Below are 18202 nucleotides of genomic sequence, written 5' to 3'. Positions count from 1 at the left end.
AGCTCCATCTCCATGACGGTATTCCAAGGCTTCCATCTACCTGACAGTGAACCCTGCTCTGGGCTGTGTGGAGAGACAACCTAATGTGAGGTGGCTTCTCCAGGCCCTGCCTGCAGTTCCAGCAGCCCAAGTTGTCACCCTTGTCTGTGCTGATTCTGACCAGTGCTCCTGTCCATGTGCTACTGTGGCCAGCACACTGTCTGACCCATGACAGGTGGCCACCGACAACCACAGCCTAGATGACAAAGTAGATGTCTTCATAGACTGTTTTCCAAAAACCATGCCTCTTACGTCAAGAGACATGTGAACATCTCTGATTTACTGGCATGCAAGTCGTGTATTACACGCCCCTGCTAATGACAGTATTTTCAGGGGATGGTCATCTGGGTGATGAGGATTTGGGGTTGATTAAGTCTGGACTTTTATTCTATTGGTTTTGCAGAGATATTACGGAAAGTTGGGTTTGTAATTCAAATTCATTTGTTAAACGAAGTTAAATTCATTTGAAAGCAGTTAGGTTTTGACAGATCCCGAGCTGCACTCAGCTCACTGAGCACCATTGGCTACTCGGCTGTGACAACTGAGCACCAAAGCAGGTGTGGTTACAGAGTTGCTAGGCAACCGCTAATCTTTCTCCAATCCCAAACCACAGAGCTTCTCAGTTGGGATTCTGTGGGAGCTGCGCGAGCTCTGGCTGTTGGCTTCTTCAGTAGCAGTCATATTGTTGAGGATCGGGTCGGGGCTGGGGCACGAAAGACAGAGTGAATGAGCTTCTGGGTCCAACAGCCTCTGCCATGTCCAAAGTGGTTGGCTTGTCTTCCAAGAAGAGCCGGTGGCTCTTGCAATCCTTGCGCGACCAGCAGCGACATTCCCTGGGCACTGGGTTTGAAAGTGCCAATATCCTCCTCTCTCCCAAGTACCACCTCAAAGACAAGGATCTAAGAAAGATCCACAAGGCTGCGCGTGTCGGGGATGCAGCAAGAGTGCAGCAGCTCCTGCTTGGGAAATGCAGTGTGAATGACAAGGACAAGAAGAAGAGGTGGCAGGGTCCAAGGGAGGGAGGCTGTGGAGGATGTGGGGCTTGTGTGGAAGAAAGCCCCATACGCAAAACACTACTTATACAAAAAAAAAAAAAAAAAAAAAAAAAAAAAAAAAAAAAAAAAAAAAAAAAAAAAAAAAACACTACTTATGTCTCAAATGGAAAATATATCTGCATTTTATAGAGAATGTTTTCAAGCCAAGGAAAACACTTAACTCTTATTATTCGTAGTTATTTGTGCCATGGGTAGCACCCAGGGCCTTGCCGTGCTAACAAAAACACTCTGCTCCAAGCTCTTGATTTATATCTAGTAAAGTACGTATTTGAGAGGCTATAACACTATATGGACATCGGAAAATATTTTGTTACCTGATAAGACTAGGGATTTTTATGTATTCTACCATATTTGAAATATCTTTAGGAACTAATGGAGCATGCCTACAGTTTGTTCTCATCACCATGTAATGTGCTATGTGTTTACGTTGTACAAGTAAAGCTCGGTGTGTGCACGGGATAGCGAGAGATGAGAGCTTCAGCAAGGGGTGGAGGCTGTCAGGGAACATGTATTCGGGTATGAAGTGATAATAATGTCACTTTGGAAGGTCACACACACACACACACAACTGACACGCAAACACATGCCCTTGTTCCTGCCAAAGCAGTGGCAACTTGTTATAAAAATTATTTTCGTGCATTTGAAATGTACGTACAGCGTTTTGTTTCCATTACTTAGCTATAGCTCCAGTTCTCAGAGCAATCGTCTCTCCCTCGGCTTGCTCATAGCTTAAGTCTATATTAATACTGTATTTTGGCTTTTACAGAGTCTTGTTCTAAGAACTAGTATACAGTTTGTTCTGAAAGGAGTTACCCATACACTTGTTCTTTCCTGCTTATCTTCTAGAATGAACACTCATTAAAGTTTTAGTAAACATTTAGCATTACAACAATCCTTGGGTAAAATGCAAATATGAACCCTGCTCAGGCAACATTTCTCACTTCTATTAGAGTTTTTGTGTTAGTATGCTTGAATTGCTATTTCTACTAACACTTAATGTCTTCCAAAGCAAGGGGAATATATTTGTGGAGTTTATGGAGATTGAATTGCTCTATATGCATGTATCTCTTTAAAGAAAAAAAGATGTATTTGTTTGTTTATTTATTTATTTTATGTATATGGGTACACTGTCACTGTCTTCAGACACACTAGAGGAGTGAGTGAATCAGATGCCATTACAGATGGTTGTGAGCTGCCATGTGGTTACCAGGAATTGAACTCAGAACTTCTTGAAGAACAGTCAGTGCTCTTAACCACTGAGCCATCTCTCCAGCCCTGCGTGTATTTCTTACATATAGATTTATTGCATACATGCAAGCAACTCTAGATTAATAATTCCACTCTAGTTTCATCTTTATGGAAACAAAAGATAACAACCAAAACTGATTTTTACACAGTAGAAGTTTCATTTCACTTCATAAAAATATCCCTGAGAAATACTGACTTCCTCTGTATTTATTCCATTCTTTCATATATTCATTCACTAAAAGTATCCCAAATGCCTAATAGGCAGTTCACATATTCCATCTCTCAGGACACTTTCGTCCTGAGAGCCTTCGGGTTTCCCTGCTAAGGCTACAAAGAGGGAAACGTGTAAAACGGAAGTTCCGGGAGATGATATAACTTCAGCTTTTCTCCTTCCTTCAAATCAAGCCAGACCTTCTTTGCTCTTTTGAAAAATTAGGACAGTATTAAATCTGGCCTAAATCCATGGGATTACCTGACTTTCATAAATTCTATTGATCTGAATATTCAGAAGAGGAGCTAGACGTACTCATTTGAATCCTGAGTCTTCTTGGTTTAAAATCTCTTGAAAATCAAAGGAAAAATTTTTGTTGTTATTCAGAACTCTTTACCCGTGGTATTTTAAAGAACTAAAATGTATTTAACTGCCAACCAGTTAGCTAGATCTTCCATGGACCTATTAAAGATACCAGATTTCCCTTAGTGCTGAACAAAATGGGTTCTATGATGACATTTATTTTGTGTATTAAGAGCTCCCAGTGACTAAACCACCAACCAAAGAATACACATGGGCTGAACCATAGCTCCTGCTACATATATAGCAGAGGACTGCCTTATCTGGCATCAGTGGGAGGGGAGGTTTGATGCCCCAGGAGGCAAGAGCAGGTGTGGATGGATGAGCACTCTATTAGAGGCAAAGGAGAGAGGAGGTTCGTGGAGGGGAGACAGAGAAGGGGAATCACGTTCAAAATTTAAACAAATAAAATGATTAGTAAATAAAAAAGAAAGAAAGAAAATGTCAGACGCTACCAAACAATAGCTGCAATGTGTCATGAGTTACAACTTGGTCCCCAATGAAAGGAATGCTCAATGTGGGGAAAGAGCATCTTAGACACAGCAAGACTATCCTTATCAGAGACTTGCTCAGGGGATGACACCACTCACAGTGGGCAGGACCCTCCCACATCAGTCGTTAATCAAGAATGTACCCCTACAGGCTTGCCTACAGGCCAATTTAATGGGGATATTTTCTGCATTGAGATTCCTTTTTCCAGATAATTCTAGCGTGTGTCAAATTAACAGGAAAAACTAACCTGCACAATACTTGAGTACACACACACACACACACACACACCTTTTAACCAAATACAGCTACTTTTGTTGGTATAAGGACCAATAAGAATCACATAACTTCTCTAGAAGATTAAATATTTAAGCTTTTTTTCTTTAAGATGAGATCTCACATAGCCCAGGCTGGGCTCAGACTTGCTATATAGCCAGAGATGACCAAACTTTTGATCCTCCTGCATTTCTTCAGGGTGTACTACCACAGGTTAGGATGCCAGGGAAACACTCCATAAATATTTGACTTGAAAACAGAGGAACTGCACATCATGTAAATTTTAAAATCACCTGAGCAATTGCATTTTTCAAGTCACACTGTATAATTTCCTAAAAAAGCCATCCCTTCCATTTTCACAGGACTGCCCTCCACATCGCCTGTGCTTATGGCCACCCGAAGGTAGTGATGGCCCTATTAGAGGGAAGGTGTGAGATCAATGCCACGGACAGTGAGGAGTGCACAAGTCTGGTGAAGGTACGCAGCAGCTAAGGATTTCAGCATGGGCTGACTTCGATGCATGATTCTTTCCAACATACTGGGAATGAAAATGAATCTGCATCACTTTGAAATAATTAGAAGGTGAGACGTGGAATGTTTATCCTGAATTATTTGAATTTATGATCTGTCTCTTGGTGCAATTCCAACAGGCTGTGCAATGTCAGGAAGAGGAATGTGCTACCATTCTGCTGGAGAACGGTGCTGACCCAAACATTGTGGATGCCCAGGGCAACAGCGCTCTCCACTATGCTGTCTATTATAAGAATACATCACTGGCTGCAAAACTGCTCGATCATGAAGTGAATATTGAAGCGACAAATAAGGTAGAGACCTTGCATCAGAGGGGTGTTAACCAATCAACCATAGTTGCAAAGTGTGTGGAGAACCCTGGTCTACAGAGCACGGGCACCGTCTTCTGCCCCCACCTCACCCCACTCCCCGAACAAGGTCTCACTTTAAAGCTGACTAGCCTGAAACTCGCTTTGGTTTTAAACTTGGCAGGGGGGGGGGGGGGTGTCGAGAGGAGGGAGAGAGACAGAGACAGATACACAGAAAGAAAGAGACAGAGAGAAACAGAGACATGAGAGAGACACACAGAGAGAAAGGGAGAGAAAGAGACACGAGAGAGACAGAGAGAAAGAACATGGAGAGGGGGAGGTGGACAGAGACGGGAACAGGGAGGGGGAGGGGGCAGGGAGGGGGAGGGGAGAGGGACAGGGAGAGGAAGAGGGAGACAGAAATGTAGAGGAAGAGGGGGACAGAAAGGGAGAAGAGGGAGGGAGACAGAGAGGGAGAGGGAGATGGGGAAGGGAGACCAGGAGAGGGGAGAGAGAGGGGGAAGAGAGGGGAGAGACAGGGGGAGACAGAGGGGGGAGAAGGAAGAGAGATCCACTGACTTGCCTCCTGAGTTCTGGGACCAAAGACACGTACCACCACACCCAGTCTCCATCATTTCTAAGTGTTGATACTTTGAAAGAAGCATCAGAGGGCGCAGTCTCCTTATATGCATCCATGGTAAATATTTGTGAAAGCACTGGATGTGTTAAAGGTAGACCTAACTTCTCTTACCTTGCAGACCAACACAGGAAATTATCGTTTGCCTTGCAAATAAGGTTAGTCTTAAAACTCATAGCTAAGGCATTTGACAAGAAGAAATCTTATAGTTGGTGACCAGTTAGAGCAAAGAGATTCTCTCTCAATGCTAAGACTGGAAAGGACACACTGGGTGGGAACAGATTAGACATATGTTTAGCAGGCCAGTTTAGAAACTAAGCAAAAGACCAACTTGGTTTTATTTTCTTTCTTCTGTGTTTTTGTGTTTGAATTTCCCTCAACTGTGTCAAGGCGGTGTTCAATGTGAACACCTCAGTTTGAGAAAGAAATTCATGGAGTCCTAAGTAGGTGTGGAAAACACCAGGAGGACACTGAGGAAGCCAGGTTGATGACGTAGTGATGATTAACTGGGAAGCCAGAGTGAAGAACAAGTATTTCCCTGACTTGTTAGGCTTTCGGGGCAGGAAGAGCCACTGGGATAAGACTGTAAATTCTCAAATCTACAATATCTTGCCAGAGTTTATAAAACAAAGTGAGCATGCACTTTGACTTGACCAGTCTCTGTCTGAATGTAGTTTCCAATTAATGAATTTTTTTCTGTTTTTTTGTTTTTGTTTTGTTTTGTTTTCCTTTGACACAAAACGCCAAACCAGCTATGGAAAGGCCATGTTCAACTGTTTTACATCTATGCAGCGGCCATGACTTCTTGTATGAGAAGCACACATGTGCTCCAGGTTGCAAATGACCCAACTCAGTCTTCATTTCTGTCACTACCTCTCCAAGCATCTCACCTTACAAGGCTTGTTTATACAATGTTTTGATAAACATTCCAGAGTTTCCTAAATAATCAAGTTACAAGGACATCATCAATATTTTATATTAGTCTCTTAGAAGTGGGATTGAGTTTTAGAATTTAGACACTGAAGGATGACATATGAAAAACATTTGTTAGATATGGTCTCAGATTTGTCATTATAAGAATAAAATTTGTAGCCGGGCGTGGTGGCGCATGCCTTTAATCCCAGCACTCGGGAGGCAGAGGCAGGCGGATTTCTGAGTTCAAGTCCAGCCTGGTCTACAGAGTAAGTTCCAGGACAGCCAGGGCTATACAGAGAAACTCTGTCCCGAAAAACCAAAAAAAAAAAAAAAAAAGAATAAAATTTGTATTGATGTGTGCACATGTGTGTGTACACATGTCTGTGTGGATTTGCCTGTGTGCACATGTAAAGGCTACAGATGCCCATCAGTTGTCCTCCTTTAATTGCTTGCCTCTTTTTTGGCTTACTGGCCAGTGAGGCCCTGGCATCCTTGTGTCTCTCCCTCCCAGTGCTGGGATTACAGTATGGACTACCACATCTGCTTTTTATTTGAGCTGGGATTACAGTATGTATTACCACATCTGCTTTTTATTTGAGCACAGGGGATCTGTGCTCAGGTCCTCAAGCTTACCCAGCAAGCACTTTATCCACGAAACCATCCATCTCCCTGTGTTCGAAGCTATCTAATAATACCTACGATAAAAATATTTTATCATACAATTTTTAAAAACTCACAAACCACCTAGTCATAATGAAAGTTCATTTGAAGCCTGTGTCTTTTAGTTTAGAAGCCATTTCCTTATGATCTCCTGGCAGAAGGAGTGCCTGATAGGTTTTTATCTGGGACCCTGACACCATAAAAGAAGGGAAGCAAGCAAGACTCCTCAGCAACCTGGAATAAATTCCTGCACCATTAGAAAGTTCTCAACAATGTATCCTGAGGCAATAGTTCCTCTAATGCCAACTTCACTCACAACAATATTGTCATGTAGGGACTAAGCACGGATGAAAAGATGTTTTAGGAGCTGGAAAGATAGGTCAGTCGATAAGAGCTATCTTATCTGGCTGCTCTTTCAATGGACCCAGGTTCAATTCCCAGCACCCACATGACAGCTCATAACTATCTGTAACTCCAGTTCCGGGTGATTTGGCACCCTCACGAAGACATACATACAGGCAAAACACCAATGAACATAAAATAAAAATAAATGAAGTCATTAAAAACAAAAAAGTTATTTAGAAAAATCACTTTTAAAAGATTTTTTTAAAATACTAGATGTATAATACACAGTTTCTTCTTCTTCTTCTTCTTCTTCTTCTTCTTCTTCTTCTTCTTCTTTGCTTTTCTTTTCTTTTTTTTTAATACTTTTTATTAGGTATTTTCCTCATTTACATTTCAAGTGCTATCCCAAAAGTCCCCATACCCTCCCACCCACTCCCCTACCCACCTACTCCCACTTTTTGGCCCTGGAGTTCCCCTGTACTGGGGCATATAAAGTTTGCAAGTCCAATGGGCCTCTCTTTCCAGTGATGGCCAACTAGGCCATCTTTTGATACATATGTAGCTAGAGTCAAGAGCTCCGGGGTACTGGATAGTTCATAATGTTGTTCCACCTATAGGGTTGCAGACCCCTTTAGCTCCTTGGGTACTTTCTTTAGCTCCTCCATTGGGGGCCCTGTGATCCATCCAATAGCTGACTATGAGCATCCACTTCTGTGTTTGCTAGGCCCCGGCATAGTTTCACAAGAGAGAGCTATATCTGGGTCCTTTCAGCAAAATCTTGCTAGTGTATGCAATGCTGTCAGTGTTTGGAAGCTGATTATGGGATGGATCCCTGCATATGGCAATCACTAGATGGTCCATCCTTTCGTCACAGCTCCAAATTTTGTCTCTGTAACTCCTTCCATGGGTGTTTTGTTCCCATTTCTATGAAGGGGCAAAGTGTCCACACTTTGGTCTTTGTTCTTCAGTTTCATGCGTTTAGCAAATTGTATCTTATATCTTGGGTATCCTAAGTTTCTGGGCTAATTATATTAAAAGGAATCATAGACCTTTCTGTGTGACACAGCATCTCTGGAGAAGTAAATATTCTTTGGAGAGTAAATTTAGAAGCCCTGTTCTGGAGACGGCGGCAGAGCTCACTAACTCAATTAAACATGTACAATTTTACTACAGTGGTTTAGAACCTGTGGCCACTGACATAAAACAAAAAGTTAGTGTACCCGAGAGCAGTCATAGGACTCCCGACTGCCATGGTAAACACTACAATAGAAACCAATTCTCCTGCACACAGACTGTGGGCACTTGGCGAGGACTGGAGCTACCATGGTACATGGGGACATGGGGATTATGTTCTTCTGTGTCCTTGTGTTTGTGACAAGGGGGCTTTTCTACAGTTTTTCAATTCAACTGACAAACGTGTGATTTTGGCGAGTTTTCAGTGGTTTTTGTCATTTTACAGGGTGGCTTCACACCATTGTTACTGGCTGTCAGTGAAAACAAACTGCAGATAGCAAAATTCTTATTAATGAAGAATGCTAATATACATGCGGTTGATAACCAGAAAAGGTATTATAAATTTTTAAACCTTAGTGATGGTATACCATGGTAACAAATACTTAGAAATATTGAATTAGCTGGGTGGTAGTGGTGCACACCTTAAGTCTCAGTCCTCTGGATGCAGAGACAGGCAGATCTCTGAGTTTGAGGCCAGCCTGGTCTACAGAGAGAGTTCCAGGACAACCAGAGCTACACAGAGAAACCCTGTCTCAAAAAAAAGAAGGAAAGGGAGAGAGGGGATGGGAAAGAGAGACAGAGACAGAGAAAAAAGAAAGAAATATAGAACTAACAGGAAATAGAACAATTTACAATAACTGAGATATAATGGAAACTCAACATAGTCATCAAAACTATGTAGAAAATAAATATTGAGAACAGGCAATGCAAAGAACTGTGTATATTATAGCACATGGTATCCCCTTATATGTTCACTGATGTTTGTAAACTAGTTCTGCTGGCCATTTAGTCTTATAGCAGCTGAAGAGATTCCGTACGTTTTAATCTAGTTTGATAATATACAGACTCAGTTCATTTGTCTGTCTCAACATTGAACTTCTTAAACTTTTTGTAGCATTTTAACCTCTGATTTTTATACACTTTGCTTCTAAAAAGCTATAGTAAGAGATATGGGAGTTAGGGTTGATTTGCCTTTGGTATTACTCCTTCGAGAAACTGTAGAAATGCTCTTTGAAGAATATTCAGTCACATTATCGCTACATGACTATTAATTGTTAGTTCTAGATAGTACTCATTTTTTTTTATTTTTAACATACCTGGGTGTTTTTTATTGGGGTTGACATTGGTATAGGGAAGAAAATGAGCTATGTTTGAATAAACCTTTAATGATGATGAAGAAGTGACATAAAGGTGATTGGATTTAGAGTCAATAAAACTGGATGGTATGATCCTGGCTTCCCCATTTGCCATGTTTGTGACTTTACGAAGATTATTTACTACTTAAGCATGTGTCCCTCTGTGAAAAGCAGGGTCATTGAACTTAACATTGTGGGTAGAGGGTCTATATGTAACATTTAGTTGAGTGTGTGAACATCTGCAGCTGAAATCACTATGACTATCACTAGAGCAATTGTTGCTCTGTTAACTGCTATTCTTTTGAGACAGGGTCTCACTCTGTAGCCCAGGTGACCTGGACCTCACTTTGTGGACTAGGATCACCTTGAAATCACAGTTGATCCTCCCACCTCAGCCCCTTAGTGCTCAAATGGCAAGTGTGTACCACACCACTCATGGATAATACGCTTTGAAAATAGCTTTTTCTCATCTGCCCATCAGTTTCCTGAAAATTCTAGTGCATCTTAGCACATTATACAGGAAATGCAGAGAGATTTTGCTTGGAAGTTTGCTTTTGTTGTTTGTTTTTGAGCGTCTTATTGTGAATGCTAGGTTTGCCTAGAACTCCCTACGTAGTCCAAACTGGACTCAAACTCAGAATCCTTCTGCCTCAGTCAGAAGTAATCACACTCTGAGAAGTGTGATCCCAGACATGCCGCATCACAACTGATGGGAATTCATTTAGATTTTACCAACTCCACACACATGACCTTGGTGTGGTTTCTGTTCACCATAGGGCTTTAAGGTAGCATCTCTGGTGAGTTGTCGGAGTGGGGTAGGAGGCTTAGGACTTGTTTTCCTCTTAAAAGTCTCAAGATCTTGACATGCTTGTCTGTTAACTGTTGATAGCCAATTCTACTCAGACACTAAACAGGCCAAATACGGCAAACTGGTCCTTAATTGTGTTAAAGTAGTAAGGGTGGTGTTCTCTCTCTCTGCTTTTTCAGAACAGCCCTCATGCACGCTGTCAGCCATGACTCAACACACCTAGTGAGATTTGTTCTTCAGCAAGGTGTGGACCTCTTCTTGAACGATGCCTTTGGATTGACTGCAATCGATTATGCTGCTGAGTTTAAGTATAATACGTAAGTGTTTACATTAAATTCTAGTTACTATTAAACTCAGGCTCAAAATAATCATGGTCTGAACTTTTTTTTTTTTACACCTTAGCTGTCTTCAGACACACCAGAAGAGGGCATCAGATCCCATAATGGATGGTAGTGAGCCACCATGTGGTTGCTGGGAATTGAACTCAGGACCTCTGGAAGAGCAGTCTCTTAACTCCTGAGCCATCTCTCCAACCCCTCAAAATAATTATAATAGTACATCTTACACATCAGAAAGAGTGTCTTACTTCAGTTTGGGTAATTTTAGAACACCAGGGAGTTAGTTCATCACCAGATAGCAAGCAAAGGCAACCCTAGAGGAAGCAGTGGGTAACAGATTCATAATCTTGGGCCTTTGGGGTTGGTTTTCTTTTTCTTTTTTCTTTTTCTTTTTGGTGGTACTGGGGATTCAACCCAGATCCCCATACATGTTTGCCAAGCTATACCCCTGAGCCTCTCTCTTGGGACTTTTAAGATCTTTATTCTTGGGAATCCCAGCACTGTTCATCCCAAGTATCTTCCCTATAGCACAGGGTAGAAATAGTGTCATGTCTATGATCCTCCTAATGATCTATTTGAGTCTAAAAATGTCTAGTTTAGCATAAAAGTGTTTTTTCGGGCTGGAGAGATGGCCCAGCAGTTAAGAGCTCTGACTGCTCTTCCGAAGGTCCTGAGTTCAAATCCCAGAAACCACATGGTGGCTCACAACCATCCGTAATGAGATCTGACGCCCTCTTCTGATGTGTCTGAAGTCAGTTACAGTTTACTTACATATAATAATAAATAAATCTTCAGGCTAGAGCAAGCAGGACCGGATCAAATGGGGCCAACCAGAGTGAGTGGGGTCAACCAGAGTGAACATAAGTTCTGAATTCAAATTCCCAGCAACCACATGATAGCTCACAGCCATCAGTACAGCTACAGTGTACTCATAATACATTAAATAAATAAATAATTCTTTTTTTAATGCTTTTTCTACCTGAGTCCATCTTCCATACCTGCCTGCTTAAGTGTCCCCAGAAGCTAGTGGTTTGCTCAAGTCAGAAGGAGACGGTGAAAGAGGACTTTGTTTCTGTTGATTCTCTTGCTTCAGGGCTGCGGTGAAAGCTGGCACTGAAGTCCAGGAGACAAGCCGCTGCCGGTTCATTCCTACTGATCCAGTCTTGGGTCTTCTGACAGCCACACTTTGTTCGCCAAACAAAAGAGAGAAAAAAACAGAGTCAGGGCTGGTTTGAGTCTTAGTTTAACTCCTCTTGATTAACCACCCTCATATGCACCTTGTTAAGACCCCTAATTGTTTTTCTGCTATTGTCACTGTCACTGATAGTAATAAGATCCCAGTACCAACCAGTTAACACAGACAGGCCTATAAAGAGTCCAAGATTGGCCTCTAGAGTCACCAAAAGAATCGGGGAATGTTGTAACCCCCGAATTACTGATAGTAGAGAGACTTGAGTGTTGTACAGACAGTTTGCCTCTGTGTTTCCCGCCAGAGGCTCCCATCCTCCCTCCCCTTCCCCTAGTGTTAGAATGGCACTCAACACTGCTGCTGATAAGCAGCAAAACTCCAGGTGCCTGTCCTTGAGACCTTAGGGAAATAACAAGCTCAAGGGAGACCATGGAAAAGAGGTAAACAGAGGTGAGGTCACAGACAGTTACGACTGGCCATAAAATTAGTCCTTGAACAGACACCCATTAACCCCTCTCCCGCTTCGGTACTGTTCCACCCTCTACTCCCCTTTTCTGTGAATATTCACACTATTCCTATGTATATAAACCCAGTGTTTTCGGGGTTCTGCCAACATTGACGAAGTAAGTGCTAGGTGGGCAAACGGAGTTCAAACTTGAAAACAAAAGACTCTTTTGCGAGTTTCTGCAATTCTTGGTTGGACTCATCTGGGTTTCCCATGAACTCAGAGCACAACAGCTGTAAAGGCTTGGGAGCTTACACCCGCGATGCTTCACGGGATGAAGCTCTGCTGTGCCGTGCAACACCGTGAAGAATTTAACATACTTAGCAAATGGTTTTCACATCCGTCTTAAGATAGTAACTTTACTCATCATTTTTATAAAGCAATATGAAAATCCTTCTCGAATATAAAGAAAAGAGATATGAGGAGTCTGCAAGAGTCAAGCTAGGTAAGAAATTACTCCCGCCGTGGCTACCCTAGATTTTAAAGCTAAGAGAATATTTAGAATAACAGTAGGTTAAAAAAAAATCAATGCTTAAAATGTTTTCTGTTGGACTTTATTTCATTATTGGCAGTCTAGAATTTATATATTTTTAAGAAATTACACATAGGACATCCCCATCCTGAGAGAATATTATTTGAAGAAAGGTCCATTTAGTTATTCTGGGAACTAAATTCTGCGTGTGTTTTTATAAGTAGTAAAAACGATTTATAAATTACCAAGTCGCTCAGTTCCTCAGCAGATCCATTGCAGCAACTGCATTTATACAAATGTTTTTTTTTTAACTTTGAAATAACCAGATTGTAATTACTAGGTGAATATTATGAAATAATTGTCTGTGAAAAGTGATATGTATAACTAAAACAAAATATTTTATTTATCAACTATTTTCTTGCTTAAACGTTGTTTTGAATTTTCCTTCCTGATGTCTCTTGCGGCCCACACATCCCTCAAAGGTGCCTTGTTAATTAATCTCTGTGAGCTGGTGTGGCCCCTCCAGTTTCCCTTGCTTTTGACTTCTAGCTTTATTCCATTATGATCTGATAAGGCATTTAAATATTCTAAATTTTCGGTATTTGTGAAACTTGCTTTATGACCTCAAAGGGAGATTCATTTCAAAGAAAGTTTCATGAGGTGGTGTTTTTTTCATAGCTGTTGGATGGTGTAAGTGTCTTTTAAGTCCATTTGATCTGTGATACAAGTTAACATTGAGGCTGCTTTTCTGGCTTTGTCTAGAGAGCCTATTGATAAGCTATTGAGGTTACCCATATGATGGGATCGTAGTTATCTGTCTCTTTATGTTCAGTAATGATTACTTTATGAAATTGGGTATACCAATATGTGATACATACACATTTACTATCATCATATCTTCTTGGTATAATATTCTGTTTATTATTATGTAGTGATTTTTTCTTTCTTTTTTTTTTGTGTTTGGTTTTTGGTTTTTCGAGTTTTCGAGATAGGGTTTCTCTGTACATCCCTGGCTGTCCTGGAACTCACTTTGTAGACCAGGCTGGCCTCGAACTCAGAAATCCACCTGCCTCTGCCTCCCGAGTGCTGGGATTAAAGGCATGAGCCACCATGCCCAGCTATGTAGTGATTTTTATCTGCCATGACTAGAGCATAAAATCTATTAGCCAAACACAAGTATGCCTACTTGTGCTAGGTTTTGTGTTCCATTTGCATAGAACACTGCTTTCTATCCTTTCATCTCCGTCTCTGTGAATCTGGCTCAGTTAAATGTGTTTGTTGCAGACAACGGTTAACTCCTGTGTTTTCATCAGTCTGCTAGTCACCATCTTCTGATGGCTTTACTTGAGAATATTTACATCTGTAGCTATTACTGAGAAGTATTTGTTGATTCCTATTTTTAAAAAAGCCCTCTGGCTCAGGTATCATTCATATATTTCTTTTCCTTTTATTCATCCTACTTATCTATCCTAGTGATCTGATGATTTTTTAGTTCAGTATATTTGATCCTTCTCTAGGTCTTATTAACTCTTACTCCACTCGTGGCATTTACTCTTCCTAGGAGGTCATGTTTATGGTTACCTTACTCTTTATGCTCTTGCAGGATTCCTTTAAGTATTTGCTGCAATGTTGGTTTAGTGCTCAAGAGTTGTTGAATTTTCAGATGTATTGAAAGTCTCCATCTATTTTGAAAATTAACTTTGCTGCATACGATTACCCAGTTGATATCTGCTGTCAGGTCTGGAATTGTATCATTGCCTACTTCTCTGGATTTTAGGGTTGTTCCTGGTGTCACTGGAATGAATTTACCTTAGTGAGTCAGTAGTTCCCTCGGGTAGCTTTTAATGTCATTTCATTATCCTGGATCCTTAATGCTTCAACTATAATACAAGGGCAGAGTTTCTTCCTGGTCACATCTGTTTGAGTTTCTAGATGCTGCTTGTATCTTTGTGCTCTATCTTTCCCTAGATTTGAGAATTTTTCTGCTAACATTTTATTAAACAGTTTTCTATTTCTTAGTTTTCATCCCAGTTTCTACCCCACAGATTCTTAGGCTTGGTTTATGGATCACATCCCAGATTTTTTTTTTATATATGATGCTCACACTCAATTATCTTGTCTTTGTTGCCACCAGAATGAACTATTTTCCAGCTATGTCAAAGCACTGATATTATTTTCTGCTTCCCCTAGTTGTGAGTGGTGTTTTCCTCTGTGGGTTTTATTTGGTTGGCAGAGACTTTTGATCCTAACAGTTCTGGGTTCTTTTTCCTGTAATAAGTCATTTTCCTTGCTGGGTGCTTTATCCGTGTTGTGAGATGTCTCGTTCAGGACCTGAACTGACCTCCTTACCTTGGTTATCCGCTTCTCTGATCCTCTTCAGCATTGTCAACCATTGCTCACCTCTATGCCTTCGCCTCGGGCACTTCAGTCACTGAAGTGTTTTTCATTTGGGTCACTGAGGAGCCTTTGGAAGTGTTGTATTTTTTTTTTCATATTTCTTCTGCTGCTGTGCTCTGGTTTATGCATCTGTTGGGACAGGTATATTTTCTTTTGTTCACTCTTTGTTTTATATGGGTATACGTGCGTGTATAATTTTATCATGTATATTATGTATAGTATAAATATATATAATTTTTATTTATATCTAAAACAAAGAGTGTGTAGGTATACACATACACATGTATTCTGTGTCTTACCTTCAGTTTATGATAGCTTCTATCATTTGAAGAGGATAAAACAGAAAATAGTAATGAAAGCAATGATTTTAGGGTGCTAGGAATGGAACCTAGAGCCTCCCCCATGCTAGCCAAGTGCTCTACCACTGAGCCATTCTTCTAACTCCAACCATTACACTTTCAAACCAGTTTTAGGTTCACAGCAAAGCCAAAGCACAAGGTCATAGCTTCTGGTTACCTGTGCCTCCCACACGTACATAGTAGGACATTTCTTACTCTTCTTTGCTGTAGTGCACTTACTACAGTTTAATAGTCTGCAACATCCCCCTATCATCATCTCATGGAACTGTGTTAAGGTTCGCCCTTGGCTTTGTTCATCCTAAGGATTTAAGCAAATCTATACCACATGTGTTTACCAGTCAAGTATCACATGCAGAGCTTTCACTAATTTTAAAGTTCCATGTATTCCAATCTAGCTCTCTACATTTAGTTCCAGAAATAAGTTTGTTACTATATATTAGTTATACATGGTGATAGGCTTCATAAAGACATCTTTATATATCATATGCTTTGACTGCATATATCTCCACCTCCACCCATTATTCCTATTCATTTTCCTGCCCAGGCTCACTTCCATATCCATGTCTTATATACATATATGATTTTTTGTGTCTATATAAAACCTAGGAGCCATAAATGAGAGAGAAGTACAACATTTGTCTTTCTGAGTCCAATTACACTTAGATGATGAGTTCCACCCGTAGTCATTTTCCTGCAACTGATAGAATTCCATGATTTGTCGCTGAATCAAATCCCTCTGTGTGTATACACTACAGTTTCTTTATTCTTACCCTATAGCTTGGCTACTGTGACTATGCAAATAGCTCTGTGGTGTGTTCGTTTGTATATACACCCAGGACAGAGGCTTGCTTTTTTATCCAGAGTGATGCTATGGCCCATCATAAAAATTGCATATCCATTTCCATGCTTAAATCTCTGATTCCACTACTCAAGAGGAAGAGGCAGGAAGATCTCTGGGACTTCCAGGCCCAGCCAGGGCTACAAATGAGATCAAAAGAATAGAAAGAGAGAAAGAGAGAGAGAGAGACAGAAACAAAGAAACAGAGAGGAAGGAAGGAGGGGAGAGAGGGGGAGAGAGAGAGAGGAGAGAGAGGAGAGAGAGGAGAGAGAGGAGAGAGGGGGAAGAAAAGAAAAGAAGAGAAAATAAAAGAGAAGAAAAGAGAAGGAAAGTAAAAAGAGAAAATTTAAGACTGTATCTTAGCTAGTTTTTCATTGCTATGAAGAGAAACCATGATGGGAGCAACTCTTATAAAAGACAGAATTGTCCCTATGTCCTAAGGTTATAAAGGCCACTCTAGTTAGACAGTGTTGGTTTATGAGAGGGATTCTGTTAACTACCCGACTGTTGGTCAGCATAGTGATGGTATCATGGTCATTACACATCACAGTTTACTTTTACAAATTGAAGTTTCACAAATGGCGCCTTTCTTCCTTGCATTCAGTAAGTACAAAAGAGGAAGCAAGAGTTCTCCATACATTCATGGCATGTAAGTAGCAGTACTCTTCAGGTTTGGTCTCAAGGGAATAAATACTTCTAATAAAATATCAGCGTCTTACACTTCTAATGTTTCCATTGCCTGCTTGAAGATTATAAACACATTCTACTTTGTTTTTTAATAGCGGAGATAAGCTTTGAGGACGACTCTTTCGGAAGGTACAATTTTATACATTCTTAGAGACTTGACAACTGATTAGAACAGAAAAGAAAATAGTCTTTTGAATGCTTCACTCTGGCATGGACACCCTGCTGGATGTTTAATATTGTTCTGATTGTTACCACAGAGGTTTAAATCTATTTACCTCTATTTACTGTGTGGTTATAATCTATTTTACACCAGTTAAGTAACTGTTAGGCATAATGGTTGAGCAATTGGCCTGTGATCTTGTAATTGACATGTAGGTGGCCCAGTTTTCTCCCTTGAGGTTTCTCTTGACCTGATGCATATACAATGATGGGGGTTGCATAGTATCAGTCCAGAGATACATGTCCATATCAGTTCAGTTCAGACTACAGAATTCAGTTATGAAGTGGCTGGCTTGAAATTTTCCTGAGCATCCCTAGTCCAAGGATGTCCCAGTTTTTGACAAGGGCATTGTTTCTTATTGGCTTGGCTTTTGAAATATCAGTTTTGTCTGTAGTGGAAGATAAGTGCTCAGACTGAATACAAAAGTCAAAATGAAACCACAATAGAAGTAGTCAAGTTGCCGGGCAGTGGTGGCGCATGCCTTTAATCCAAGCACTTGGGAGGCAGAGGCAGGCGGATTTCTGAGTTCCAGGACAGCCAGGGCTACACAGAGAAATCCTGTCTCAAAAAAACAAACAAACAAAAAAATCAAAAAAGTAGTCAAGTTAAAGAAGGCAGGAACTGTCTACGTTAAGAAGTAGGAAATATTAGATTCTTCTGCATAGCTTACAGCTGGCTTTTTATTATGAATAGCTAACTTGTTGTCTTTGAATGCATGTACATGTATTTTGTATGTCTGTGTGCATGTGTGTGTGTTTGTATGAAAGCAGGCCCACCACAGCACACGTGTATATAAAATCCTCCCCCTCTCCCTCTCCCTCTCCACCTCTCCCTCTCCACCTCTCCCTCTCCACCTCTCCCTCTCCACCTCTCCCTCTCCACCTCTCCCTCTCCACCTCTCCCTCTCCACTTCCCCCTCTCCACCTCCCCCTCTCCACCTCCCCCTCTCCCTCTCCCCCTCTCCCTC

At 40.9% G+C, this 18202-nt stretch overlaps 1 protein-coding gene across 1 annotated transcript in view; it reads left to right on the top strand.

Annotated features, from left to right (window-relative positions):
• The first annotated feature begins 741 nt into the window (after positions 1–741).
• Positions 742–18202, top strand: part of LOC110298057 (uncharacterized) — a 75744-nt gene continuing 58283 nt past the window's right edge. The window contains exons 1-7 of the mRNA XM_085841354.1: positions 742–1039; positions 4041–4155; positions 4329–4502; positions 8513–8619; positions 10410–10547; positions 12643–12707; positions 17111–17144. Coding sequence (XP_085697480.1) covers positions 795–1039; positions 4041–4155; positions 4329–4502; positions 8513–8619; positions 10410–10547; positions 12643–12707; positions 17111–17144 — 878 coding nt within the window. The 5' untranslated portion in view covers positions 742–794. The remainder of the gene's footprint in view (positions 1040–4040; positions 4156–4328; positions 4503–8512; positions 8620–10409; positions 10548–12642; positions 12708–17110; positions 17145–18202) is intronic.

This window comes from Mus caroli, unplaced genomic scaffold (assembly GCF_978045245.1).
Source record: "Mus caroli unplaced genomic scaffold, Mus_caroli_1 scaffold_8, whole genome shotgun sequence".
Taxonomy (NCBI): domain Eukaryota; kingdom Metazoa; phylum Chordata; class Mammalia; order Rodentia; family Muridae; genus Mus; species Mus caroli.
This window is presented reverse-complemented; position numbering and strand designations above follow the sequence as displayed.